The sequence below is a fragment of the Cottoperca gobio genome, chromosome 18 (genome assembly GCF_900634415.1).
Source record: "Cottoperca gobio chromosome 18, fCotGob3.1, whole genome shotgun sequence".
Classification (NCBI taxonomy): domain Eukaryota; kingdom Metazoa; phylum Chordata; class Actinopteri; order Perciformes; family Bovichtidae; genus Cottoperca; species Cottoperca gobio.
In genome coordinates this window covers 3,837,926-3,851,204 of record NC_041372.1, presented here as the reverse complement: position 1 = coordinate 3,851,204, position 13,279 = coordinate 3,837,926, and the positions used below count along the sequence as shown (strand labels likewise).

Here is a 13,279-nt window from a genome sequence, read left to right as displayed (position 1 = left end):
TTTACATTCGTATCTCTTAAGCTTGTGTTAACCACCTACCTTATTTCAACCATGCACTTCAGACGAGGGAACCGGAAGTGTAAAAACGCGAACTCATTTCCACGTTTCAGGACTCATTCCTGCAGCACTCTATAATTCATGGCAGCAGGGACGGAGAGGCAGAACGGCCAAGAATAAACACGAGTGAGGCAGACGTGACAAGTGGAGAGCATTTTTCATTAGACTCCACTAAATGGCAATTTAATGTTCTCTGATTTATTGGCTCCTAATATGACACAGCACTCCTCAGTATCTGCAACATTTAAAGTGATGGAGTATCTCGCGTGTGAGCTTCTCTACCTGTCTCCCCTTCATTGGAGTCATGTGAGAAACTGCCATTGCAATTTCTATTTAATTTCTGTGTTGTCGTCGTACGTCTCAATTGCACTGTTGGACTCTGTGTTTCTGTTATTGTTACAACTTTCGCTTCATTTTTTTGTAATTGCTTTTTTCACCACCTCCGGCTCCTGTTGCACCCAGCCGAGCGTGGAGAGGGAATCTCTCATTGAGTTGCCTCTCCAGAGGTTTGCACATTATTTTTCCTAACGCACCAAAGATAGTTTTTTTTAATTCTTCTTACAAAGCTACAGGGCTGGTTTAGAAATCGTGGGTTGAGTCGGTGTGTGTGATATTTGGCTTGACATGGACGCACTTCTGCTGACAGCTACATCTTTTATGTATTTGGCCTTCAATTAAACAATTTTAATTTAATCTTCTATAAATGGCATCCAATTGAAAGCTATTTTGTCCACTATACTTGGTTACACATAAAGTAGGAGGCTGCAGTAATTGTTTTGGTCCTCTTGATACACGCTGTGATCACGACGTTGACATGTGATGCCCTTCTGAAGCCGAACGATGTTAAAACGCTGCATAGAGCCGAGTCTGCTGATAATTCTCTGTTTGTCACGATGAGTCACAGTCATTGGATCAACTGCTAATATATAAATATTAATTAGTGTAGTTTTAAAAGAGCAGAGCTATCCGCTCTTCAGATAATGACCAAGATTGGTAAATAAATTGTTCTTTGTGCATGTGTGTTTTGAAAAGACTCTTTATCTGCAGTAACATGAAGACGGAGAATTAAAGAGTAATACGGAGCTTACAGCACTTTGTTTCAGCGCTTACGCTTTATTCACAAATTAATAAATGAAAAGTGTAATTGCTTTTCTTCCTGACTGTTTCAACATGCTTTTATAATTGCGTAATGTAACTTTAGTAATAGCGTGCCATGTTGTGAGCTTTAATCTCAAAGGACTTTCTAAGTTAATGAAGATGATGATAATAAAGAAGTCAAATTTAACTACATGCATTTAATGTTTCGGAGTTTAAAGTCACAGTTTTGCTTGTTGCCGTTTCAAAACACCAATTTAGAAGCGTATGAATGACTCACTCGCTGTGACTGAGATCTTGGTAAATACTCATTCACTGCACTGACGTGATATTAAAAGCTGCTTTGAATGAATGGGTCTGACGCGACCTGCGTTGACCTGATAATAGCACAGCCATGAGGAAAACTAAACTCCACTTCACTCAGAGCTGCTCCTCTACCTGCACCAGACGATAGTAAGGTAACACTAGTGGGCAGTTTAACAAACACAGACAACCAAAAAAATAGTTTTATCCCGTGTCCTCTGCCTTTGATATGAGTCTCCGTCTGTGCCTTCATCTCACAACACTTTCTCTTTCCCTTCGCTCTCTCCCACACGAAGTCTCTTCATTCCCTTCATCTTCCCTCTCTTTCTCTCACCTCCTATCTCACTCTCTGTCTCCACACATACACGCGTTCTCTTTCCCTTTGTCTTTCCACCTCGCTCTGTTATTTCTTCACAGTCCCTGCACGGCACATCTTCATACAATTACTCTGCATTAAAAATGGATTAGATTTCGCCTTCCCTGTGTCTACAGAGGGAGGGAGCAGGAGAGAAGGACGAAGAGGTAGAAAGGTTAGGAAGGGGCAGATTAGGAGGGGAGAGGGAAACAGAGCGGTGGAGGAGTGGAGAAGGGTCGGGTGGATGAAAAGCTGCAGCTATCTCAAACACAGAGGAGGTCGGCTCGCAGGCTTACACTCACATTCGTTCTCGAAGCAAAGTCAGAAGGAATAGTTCACCCTCTTAAACGTTTTTCACACTTGTTTTTCATGACAAATAGTTCGAAAATTGTGTGAACTTGTCTGTCACACGTTTGTTCAGTCACTGAGAAATGGCTGCGATTCAAGAACAAGTTGGCCGCTCAGTACAGCTCAACATCACGGACGTCAACACGAGATGTGAAATGGGCAAAAAGGGGGAAAGTTAAAGAAAAGTTTATTCAGATCACGTCAGGAGTGTTGAATGAACAAAAACAAGAAGAGTCTTTATACACACAAAGCCCAATCGTCTGCATATAATAAGGAAAACTTTAACTAAATTTTACCCCAACTACGCATTTCACACCCCGTTCTCATTCCCAACTCATCATTTACGGACACATGGTCGCAGTTTTGAACGCGTTAACACTTTGAATTCAAATAAGAGTACTTGGTTAGGTTTAGGAAAAGATTACAGTTTTGGTTAAAGTTGCATTATGTAAATAAGGAAAGTTTACTTTACACAGTTTTTACACAGGACACCTGACTTCCTGAGCTCTTGCTCTGAGCGTCTAATATTGCAGCGGTGTGAAAAGTTTTCATTTCTAGAATAAAAGTCCACTTTCACTGTTCTCAAACGAGCCTGTGTTGACTCGACACAGCAAGCAAAGGGCAGCCGCGTCTAATGTTGTGCAGTTTTGTGCCAAAGGGAGCAGATGGTCATAGTGTGCCCACAAGAGGTGAGGGGGTCTGGGGCTGGAAGATCTCCAGGCAGCCCCTTCACCCCACCTGGGGGTTAAGAAGGGTTAAATCTAATCTGCTCCTGCTGTGTGTGTGTGTGTGTGTGTGTGTGTGTGTGTGTGTGTGTGTGTGTGTGTGTGTGTGTGTGTGTGTGTGTGTGTGTGTGTGTGTGATTACACTGTCGTCAGTTTTTGTCGACACTGTGTCAGAAAGGACTCGATGGTTATTTTCTCGTGTGTTACGTGGCGCTCTTGCATTAAATGTTGGAGTTGAATCTAAACGACTCATCAACAATAATATAATATCACTTTTTTAACAGCAATTATGAACAAACAGCTCATAAATATACATTTACAGCCTCAAACACCTTCAACACTCTGCTCTCGATATAGATCAGCATGTTATTGTTCAGACCAAATCTCACAAACATCTCATATAGGATATCATATATAAGATATGATATCCTACATGAGATATGATATCCTATATGAGATATCATATCTCATATAGGATATCATATCTCATGTAGGATATGATATCTCATATAGGATATCATATCTCATGTAGGATATCATATCTTATATATGATATCCTATATGAGATATCATATCTCATATAGGATATCATATCTTATATATGATATCCTATATGAGATATCCTATCTTATATAGGATATTATATCTCATATAGGATATCCTATATAATATATGATATCCTATCTTATATAGGATATCATATCTCATATAGGATATCCTATATAAGATATGATATCCTATGAGATATGATATCATATGAGATATGATATCCTATATGAGATATGATATCATATCTCATATAGGATATCATATATTATATAGGAATCTAATCTTTGGATATTTCACTGCTATACTTAGTTATTGAGTCATCAATCATCTGGTTACTCAGAAAAATAACCAAGCATCCACATTTGGCTGATGTCAAAGCGCGTAACTCTCTACTTCAGTGTTTTCTTTATTTCTTTACATTCTGTATGTTGTCACACCGCTTCAGGAATCCATTTGAAACTCACGGCATGAGTTCAGTATTCCACGAGTATCAGACACTTTCTCTACATCTCTGAGAAGTGGTGTTTTTTGGAGGCACAAGGTTTTAATCAGACGGCCGGCAGCAGGACGTTTCATTGTGACGAACAGGTCTGCAGAACGAATCCGGCAGGTAATAGGACTGAGATGCAACACAGCCCTCTGGAGGAAGGTGTGTGTGGACATGTGTGTGTATGGGTGAAGCCTCTGTGTGTGTGTGTGTGGGTGTGTACAAATGTGTTTATAGAGTAATAGTCTGCTCTCCTTCCCTCATTACCTTTGAGAGAAGATGTAGCCTGGAGAATACATCTCTGTGTACTCCAACACTTCCACTTTGTAAAACCATTCACCACCAAACACAACGCGTTTCAGGAACGCCATCGGATTTGGCCGAGTGGCATCGTTTTTGTCATTTAACCTCTTTGTCTAACATGGCACCTTCTCTTTCTTTCTCCCTTCCCACCTCTCAATCATCCAGACGCCCCGGTGGCAGAGTTACATGACCTGTTCTGTAAGAAGCTGCAGCAGTGCTGCGTGCTGTTTGATTTCCTGGACTGCGTGGCCGACCTGAAGGGGAAGGAGATCAAACGTGCGGCGCTCAACGAGCTGGTGGAGAGCGTCGCCACGAGCAGAGGAGTCCTCATAGAGCCTCTGTACCCGGAGGCTATAAAGATGGTAGGAGGGGAGGGGGAGAGGGGAGGTTAGGGGCAGACATGATGGATGGATGAGGATCTAAATCCAAAAAAAGGACAAACAATGAACAAATTAATATTTCCACAATCCTCAAAATGTGCATCAAAAGGTAGACAGTGTGATATCCAGCTAAGGCTATAAACAAAATGGCGAGGAGCGGAGAAAGGAAGGGAGAGGTGAAACATTTGCTAAAGGTGCTAAGTACCACAGATGGCTAGAAAGTGAAGGATGGACAGGAAAGATAAGAGGGTGGTGGAAAAATGTCCCAGAGGATATAAGAAGGAGGAAAGGAAAAGGGATTGAGGAAAGAAGTTAAGGAGAGCAGAGGATATAGCTTATGCTATGGCGTCACTATACCCAGAGGATGTGAAAATGCTGAGAGGACAGAGGACAGAGGACAGAGGACAGGATGAAAGGAACGTGAGGAAAGGCTTTAATGTGTGACTCAGAAGAAGATGCTAATAAGTGCACAGGTCAAAGCCGAAGGGCAGTGCAACAGAATACATGTCAGACGGGAGGAAGAGGGAACACTTAGAGAGCCAGATGACCCAAAGGATGTTTCCCAAACATGGAGATATTGTGTAATTAAAGTGTAATTATCTTTATCGCTTTTTAAATCCAATTAAGCTTTAAACAGTCATGTGAAATGAGCCTATATGTTCCTGCAGTGAGAAGTTCTACTAATGCGAGCAGATGTGGGAGAGAAGGAAAGAACAGAAGAGGAAATAATGCTGATTTGGGGCATTGGGATTTACCACATTTGCTTTTTAGTAATGTAGTTTATGCACTAAACGACCAGTGAAATGCATTTGTTGAATAATTCATGAATTGCGAGCCGGCAGGTTGCATCTCTTAGCAGTTGTTCTTCTCAAACAACATCAAACATGGCTGACAGCAGCTGAAGTTATTCTATTTGATTTAGTTGATGGGAATCTAATTGTCGTCTTAAAATGTGGAGGATAATTGACATTGTTTTATAACACCAGCTATTCATGCCGGATCCATCCTGAGAGCTAATTCTGTGGCGTGACTCAAATCTGTGATGTGCATGTTAAAATATCTGTATGAGGAAGTGAGTCAAAGGTTGTTAGTTGTTGTTTTATCTATTTTTCTAGAGAGATTATGTAAAGGATATCCATCACATTAACATGAATGTAATGTATGGCTCCTTCTAATCTGACTTTCTACCTCTCCATCTCTTACCTCTCTTTCCTCTTCCCTCTCCTCCCCTCCTCCTCCTTCTGTGTGCTTTTCCAGATCTCGGTAAATATCTTCCGGACTCTCCCACCCAGCTGAGAATCCAGAGTTTGACCCTGAGGAAGATGAGCCAACACTCGAAGCCTCCTGGCCGCATCTGCAGGTACATCGTTCATACAGTGCACAAATCAATGCTGTGGTAAAATGATTTACATAATTTCATGCATTTTTCCCTGCAGAGAAAAGATGTGTTCAGCAAAATGTGTTGTGGGAACTGTCGTGAAGCTTTGTTTTTAAAGTGAAACACAAAGCAGAGTCAGTAAGCGCCATGAGAAATAGGCCATAATATATATTATATATACTATATTTGGGATGGTGGACAATGCCATAATGCACACATCTCCCACCAGGTGTTTCAATGCAGCTATTATCTGCACATAAACATCCTGTGCCTGAGGTTCTTTAGTATGTTCCTGTTTTATCAGCCGGAATCCATAAATGGAGCTCGAGCGAAGATGAAAGTCCCATCTCCTGAATATGCTTGTGATGTTTGCCCAGATGACATTTGGGTGTGGTATCACTTCTGCACCTTCAGGAGGAGATGAGTCAAACTGTGTGATGAAGCAAAATCTGTTTCCCTTTCTCACTCAGTTTGGATCTTTTGGTATAAAGTTGAGCATACATTGAGTTTTAGATCTTAAACTCCTAGAGCAGAAAATGAATAAACAAATAATAGACAAACACGGACACTAAATGACGTCTAATCGCTTTCTGTTTGTGCCTCCGTTAGCTGGTGTACGAGTTCTTTCTGCGTTTCCTGGAGAGCCCGGACTTCCAGCCCTCCATGGCCAAACGCTACGTCGACCAGAAGTTTGTCCTGCAGGTAATCCTCTCTTTGCTCGCAGTTTGTCAAATCCAAAACTCTAAGATGTTTGAAAGATCTTGATAAATGGAAAGGTATAAATAATGAAGCTCTTCTTTGAAATGGCAGCCATCGCAGAACTTAGTAATATCCCTGCTGAAGTGCTCTCAAATGTTGTTATCCAAGTTGGGGCACATATAAAAGATTTACGAAAAGACACCAGCGTTCGTTTCGTGCAAGTTTTATGTTTAATATCCTGTTTTACTTTACAAAGTGAGTAAAAGCAGTTCATTAATGGCGGGTGGTAAAAACACCACCATGAAACGTGTGTTTGGGTTTGTGAGTGAGGAGGATATTCTGTATGTGTGTAATGATCTCCTGCGTGTGTATAGCTGCTGGAGCTGTTTGACAGCGAGGACCCCAGGGAGAGGGAGTACCTAAAGACCATCCTGCACCGTGTCTATGGAAAATTACTGGGACTCCGAGCCTACATCCGCAAACAGATCAACAACATCTTCCTCAGGTACAGGCCGCCTTCCACCAATCCAATGCACAGGACTTAACGGTGCTATTTATAGCACTTTAACATCAATAAATCAGGCATTAGCCAACAAAGACCATCAGCAGGAAGAAACGCTGCGTTTATGACCTCTGTAGTGGAATGTTTCAGATCAGTGCGTCATGATTTTAAAGCATAAAACAGTTTTGTGTTTCAAAAACATCTCTAGAAAACTCTTGGCTTTGTTGTTCTTTAACGAGTGGAACCAGACACAAACAGTGTCCAGCTCCCGTTTAATTAGCTCTATCAATACTAGTAATAATACTAGTTTTTGAACATGTAACTGTGGTGACGGCTTTGCAACTGAGGTAAAATAACCAATACCACAGTACAAGTTAAAGTCCTGAATACAAAACTATTATGAGCAAAATGTACTTAAAGTAAAAGTATTGATTGTGCAGTAAAATGTTCCCTGTCAGTGTTTTATTATTATATATGATGTTTTTGGTAGTGAAGATGTAGTGAAGCAGAAGTAGAAAGTTGCATTCAATTTAAATACTGAAGTAAAGTGAAAGTACTTCAAAGTTGTATCTACAGTACTCATTTACAATCCGCCGCTGCTTTTAGTCACCAAATTGTTGATAGTTCTCTAGTTCTTCTGCTGACTCTGAACTTCTCTGGAGGCTGACGTTAACACTTTCCCCTCACAGACGCTCGTAATTACAATATGATGTCTATGATTCATAAGCTCTAACACAGGAGAACGGGAGAGTTTGAGGGACGTGTTGTCTACATTTTTAAGAAGCAGAAATTGCTACATGCAGTATTTTCTGGCTCAGATAAAGTAGTATTCTGCCACACGTGCACACGGCGGCGTGCACAAACATGACTGTGCACATTTACAGTCCTCGTATCTCCATCCTGCATCAGTTGAATCATCGTGTGATGACACAAACCCTTTTAAATAGTTGGTTAAACAGAGCGCTGAGATGTACAATCATGTTTCATCTTTTCTCCACATCAAATGTGGCTGAATTGTTGTGTTATATAATATAATTCAAGCACTCGAGCGCTGCAATGCTGCCGGCAACACGCTCTGTTTCTGTCTCAGTTAACTGCTTATCATTGTTTGTACATTTTGACAGCTAAAAGACGCAGTTAAGCATAAATCTGCTCAACTGTTATTGTACTTCATTTCTGTCTCACATGATAACATCACAGAGTAACAGAGTTGTATTCCAGACGCAGTACATCATGCTGTTAAATCAGGTCCTTGGGAATAGCAGCGACTTATTGGCATTCTTCTGCAATAATCCAAAATCCCCTGGAAACATCTAATTAGCTTTTTGTTGAGGGAACCTGATGCTAACTTCCGGGTTAACCTGCAGCACTCAGAACTTCAAGAACGGTCACGAGTCACTCTGTGTGTGTTTTGTGTGATCTTCAGGTTCATATATGAAACTGAGCACTTTAACGGAGTTGCGGAGCTTCTGGAAATCCTCGGCAGGTTCGTACTCACAATCACGCACACACACTTTGGAGCTGCTGTTCTGGAGGAAAGTATATTTTGCAGTATATCATGGCTTAATGAATTGCAGTTGAGTGTGAACACACACACTTGTACACACAAACTGTACTTGGCCAGCTGCTCCTATTCATGAGACAGCTGGTAACCCAGTAAATTGAGCAACTACGAAAAATGGCGACGACGCATAACTGCAACAGCTTAACACAAAAAACAATATGCATTTATTTTTGATTCATCATCACTGTCCCCTCTTTCTTATCGGGTAAACACAACTGTAGGCGCAAAGCTTGACGGAGTGAGAAATGAGTTATAAGGCAGGGGGGGAATGAGTAAAGCTGAGGGGTGGCTGGAGGGACGGGGGGTTAAATACATAAACGAGAACTGACTCAGTAGTTTGTTTAGTTTATTGCTTTGTCTCTGAAGCCAGTAAGAGAAATATGAGGAAGATGGAAATGAGCGAGCAACTGATAAACACACGTCTTGCTCTCTGCCTGTGCTCATACACAAATCAACGGACAGAAAGAAAGAAAGGGAAGGAGAACATGGAGAGTGAATACAACATTGGGGATATTATCTAGTTTGTACTTAGAATGATGTTAAAGGAACAATTCGACATTTTGCTAAACACACTTGCTTTACTTTGCTTCTGTATTACTAAACTAGACTCAGGGTATGGCTAGCTTAGCTTAGCATAAAGGCTTGAAGAAGAGTTGGGCTGGCTCTGTCCAATGTTAAAAGAAAGTCCTAACAACACCTCCTAACGCCGTCTTGTTAACACACCCACACCTTATTTGATGGAACCATACATGAACAGGCTAACTAGCTAGGCTAGGTTGTTAGCATAGATTATAACTCAGCACAGCGTAGCTTCTCTGTTAGCTGGTAGGTAACATGTGGCCGTGTTAAGCTAAATAAATGAGAGGATACTGTCTTTCTTTCTCAAAAAGAAAGTAATGCATATTTGCTTTCCTCTTAGTAGTTGTTGTCGTTCATTATTCAACACTATCAAAGCATAAATGCATTTAAAAGTCATTGTTATTGATGTCGTACAGAGGACTCGAATAGAGGACTGAGTTTAAAAAGAGAACGACTGCAGTAGTTTGCTTAAGCTTGAATGATTACTCAGCATTAAAGAGAGAGCGAGAGTAGCTCCTGTTCGCTAACGTTAGCGTCTATTTGCTCATCTCAGAGTCTTTCTCTGAGGAACATTTTAAGGGCATGTGTGTCTCTTCATATAAACTTTGTAAGAGATCAGTAAGGACTATCTTATTTCTAGGAAAGGAAGCAAAAAGCAATGTATGTACCATGTGAGAAGTAGATACGCTGCAGAGCTTCAGCACTCCAGAGAAACTAGCAATAAGTGTTACATACATAAGCAGACATGTTGACAGAAGGATTGAGACAGTGAGCTGGAAGGAGACAGAATAAACAAAATAAGATGGAAGATGATAAATCAGTAAGCAAACAAACAAATCAGAATTAGAGTCAATACATATTAATTTATCTCAAGGGCATGCTGTGCTGGAATATAGTCGTTCTTTGCCTTTCATTATTTGACACTAATAAGACAGAAGTATCTTTAAATAACCTTTATTGATGTTAAACATAGAGACAAGTAAAGAGAGTTGAAACGATTTCAAGAGATTGGGGTGATTTGTGTGCTGGAATATTTAGTTTTTCCCAACATAAAGAATAAAGAGGTTCATACACAATCTAAAACCTTTCTTCCAGCATATAACCACCATTTTACCTGATCAAATAAAAAAAATGAATGAATGAACTTTGGGTTAATGTAGAGAAAAGAGAGGGAGGTAGAGGAGAGGGTGAAACCAAGGTGAGAGAAGAGAGGGAGGGATGGAGGGGTGAGGGATGGAGAGAGGATGAGTGAGTGAACAGTGAGTCAGAAGTGGAGAGCAGGCGAGGAGAGAGAGAGGTTTGTATTCATGTTGGTGGTAACAGAGGTATTTATAGCTCCTCCCACACACGGAGAGAGGGAGAGAGAGATGAGCGAGGGAGGATGCATTGTACAGGAAGAGAGAGGAAGAAGACAGCAGGCTGAGAGAAAGATTAGAGGAACAGCAGGAGGGAGATATTATTGAAGAAATGTTCTATTAAACATAGATGCTAATATAAAATGAAGACAGACAAACAGATAAATGGAGTGCTGCTAAATAAGAGTCATACTCCAAGTTTAGTTCCCGACACTGTCAGTCAGTGTAGCGGTGAACAGGGCAGACCGCGCGCTTGTCCAGTCACTTGGAAATAGTCACAGTACAAGAATAGACACATTGAGAGAGAGGGGCCCTGGGCACAGACATGCAAAAGGCCCCACCATCTCTCCTACATCGGAGCAAGACACACACACATTTTATAGTTGTTATAGCCTCTTTTTCTTGTTGTTTGTTGTCTCTTTGCGGTCATTTTGTGTCACTTAGTACTAGTTTTGGTCTTTTTGTATTTGTGTGCAGCTGTTTCGCCCCTTTTTGTAGTCTTTTGTGTCTCTTTGAGTCTTTTTATAGTCGTTTTGTGTCATCTTGTTGTAATTTTGCGTCTATTTTTGTGGTTGTTTATCCCCTTTTGATAGTCATTGTGAATCTTTTTGTGTCTCTGTGTCGTTTTATGTTTCTTTGTGGTCATCTCTTCCTGGTTGGTACATGTCTCTTTGAGTGACATTTTGGAGGTGAAGGCCAGGGGGGGGGGTTAGCGTTCAGTAATACATGTGAATAAAAAGATTTAGGAGTAATATGTGATTTTTGTTATGTAGATAAAGAAAGATGTTCACATGCCACAGAGTGAGTGTACTTACATGTACCTGTCCTTTCCTCTCCTACAGCATCATAAACGGCTTCGCTCTGCCCCTGAAGGCTGAACACAAGCAGTTCCTGGTTCGGGTTCTCATCCCGCTACACACGGCGAAGTCCCTTTCCATCTTCCACGCACAGGTCAGTGACAGTTTCCTGCACTCTTAGTTTGTATATCAGGCGATTTCATAGGGTTCATGTGATTTGTAAAGGCCGACACTGATGCTGATACTATCTTCTGGCTTCTCTACTAAGAACAGATTCTTTTTCTTGCCTCAACATATCAAACATACATGTGTCTCTCATTCCTGCAATGTGTCCGATGCACCACTAAGAGGCAGAGTTGGGTCACAGATGATGCTGCAGAGAGATGCACTCACCTTTGTGTGTGCCTTTGGTTTCCTCGGTGTGTGTGTTTGGGTTATTATAATATTTGACGACACAGATGGCAGCCTGTTTCTTGTGTGTGCATTTAGTTTGTGCCACACATTACTTTAGTATGCAGAAGGTACAGTTTGTGTGCGTATTCTGAGTCTCAGCATCATCGTGCCCTACATTTCTCCTCCCCGTCTCTCTCCCTGTGGTCCACACACATACATTATTCACACACTCAAACACACTCTCGGTTTGACAGGGTCACGGGGGATACAGTGCCGGTGGACCACAGCTTTGTGCTCAGTAGGCGTGGCTGTGCAGGAGTGACCCAGTTCTGGATCTTAATATCAAAATCTAATCTCACAGCAGCACCTTTTATTCATCTCAAACATTTCTCAACACTTCTCTTCCCGTAGCGTTTGAAGGGATTACTCATTTATATTCATGTCACTGAATTGCAAAAGCTTCACTGTGTAGCCACAACACGGTTACGCATCACGGTTGCAAACTGCATAAAGCCAATGCAGTGCTTTTACATTTTAAGCTCATAAAAGATTCTTTATTTCAAAGGAAAGCTGAAATTACAAATATGTTTTTGCTAAGAAACCAGTTTAACCTTGTGTATTTATTTAGTCAAAATGTATTTACTAAAAAGAAAACACTTACATTTGATATACTTTTCTGCAGTGATAGTAGTTTTGACAGTCTGGTCCACTGACCCTACAATAAGCACCGTCCTTAAAGTGTATAAATATTCCCCGTTTTAAGGTCAGATTTAAAAAAAAGATATTGTGCTATAATGATATTATAGAGCAAATTTGACTTTTTTTGCATTTGATTGCATTTATCCAAAGTATAAATGTAGCTTTTGTGGCAGAATAATGGACAAAAAGACAAATGTAATCCCGCGAGCTGCAGGTCCCGTCTAACGAGGCCATCACGACGGATCAATATCGGTTAAATGTCAGCGTTAAAAAGACTGAACAATCCTAACAACGGCCTCCTCGACCCACAAAGCCTGCCTGACAGTGCAACATCATACTTACTCCAAGCAGCTTCTCTAATGTCTCCCGATACTTTATATAATTAACCGATCAGCACCTTTATTTTAATCCTCTTTTTACTTTCAACCTGACGTCCCTGCATTCACCGCTCCCTCTTTCCCTCTGTAACCATGTTGTGGTGCGAGTGAGAGAAAGTTAGGGATGGAGCGAGAGAAGAAGACAAACAAGAAAGGTGCAGTTTCAGATGGAAAGGGAAGAAAAAGATGAAAGCTGTGGAAGATGTGAAAGCCAGACAGACGACAGAGCTACAGGTCAATGAGACGAAGACGGAAACAACAAAAAAGAACGAGAACAACCGAATAATCTGACAGTACACAACCTCTACTGTCTAACTATAACATTGGACAATCC

The 13,279-nt window shown here is 41.0% G+C and overlaps 1 protein-coding gene across 1 annotated transcript in view; it reads left to right on the top strand.

The window, feature by feature from the left end:
• ppp2r5b (protein phosphatase 2, regulatory subunit B', beta) overlaps nucleotides 1-13,279 on the top strand; it is a 34,135-nt gene that overhangs the window by 13,486 nt on the left and 7,370 nt on the right. The window contains 7 exon segments of the mRNA XM_029454523.1: nucleotides 4,388-4,584; nucleotides 5,860-5,895; nucleotides 5,897-5,962; nucleotides 6,590-6,682; nucleotides 7,054-7,184; nucleotides 8,608-8,667; nucleotides 11,522-11,630. Of these exon segments, the coding sequence (XP_029310383.1) occupies nucleotides 4,388-4,584; nucleotides 5,860-5,895; nucleotides 5,897-5,962; nucleotides 6,590-6,682; nucleotides 7,054-7,184; nucleotides 8,608-8,667; nucleotides 11,522-11,630 (692 nt within the window).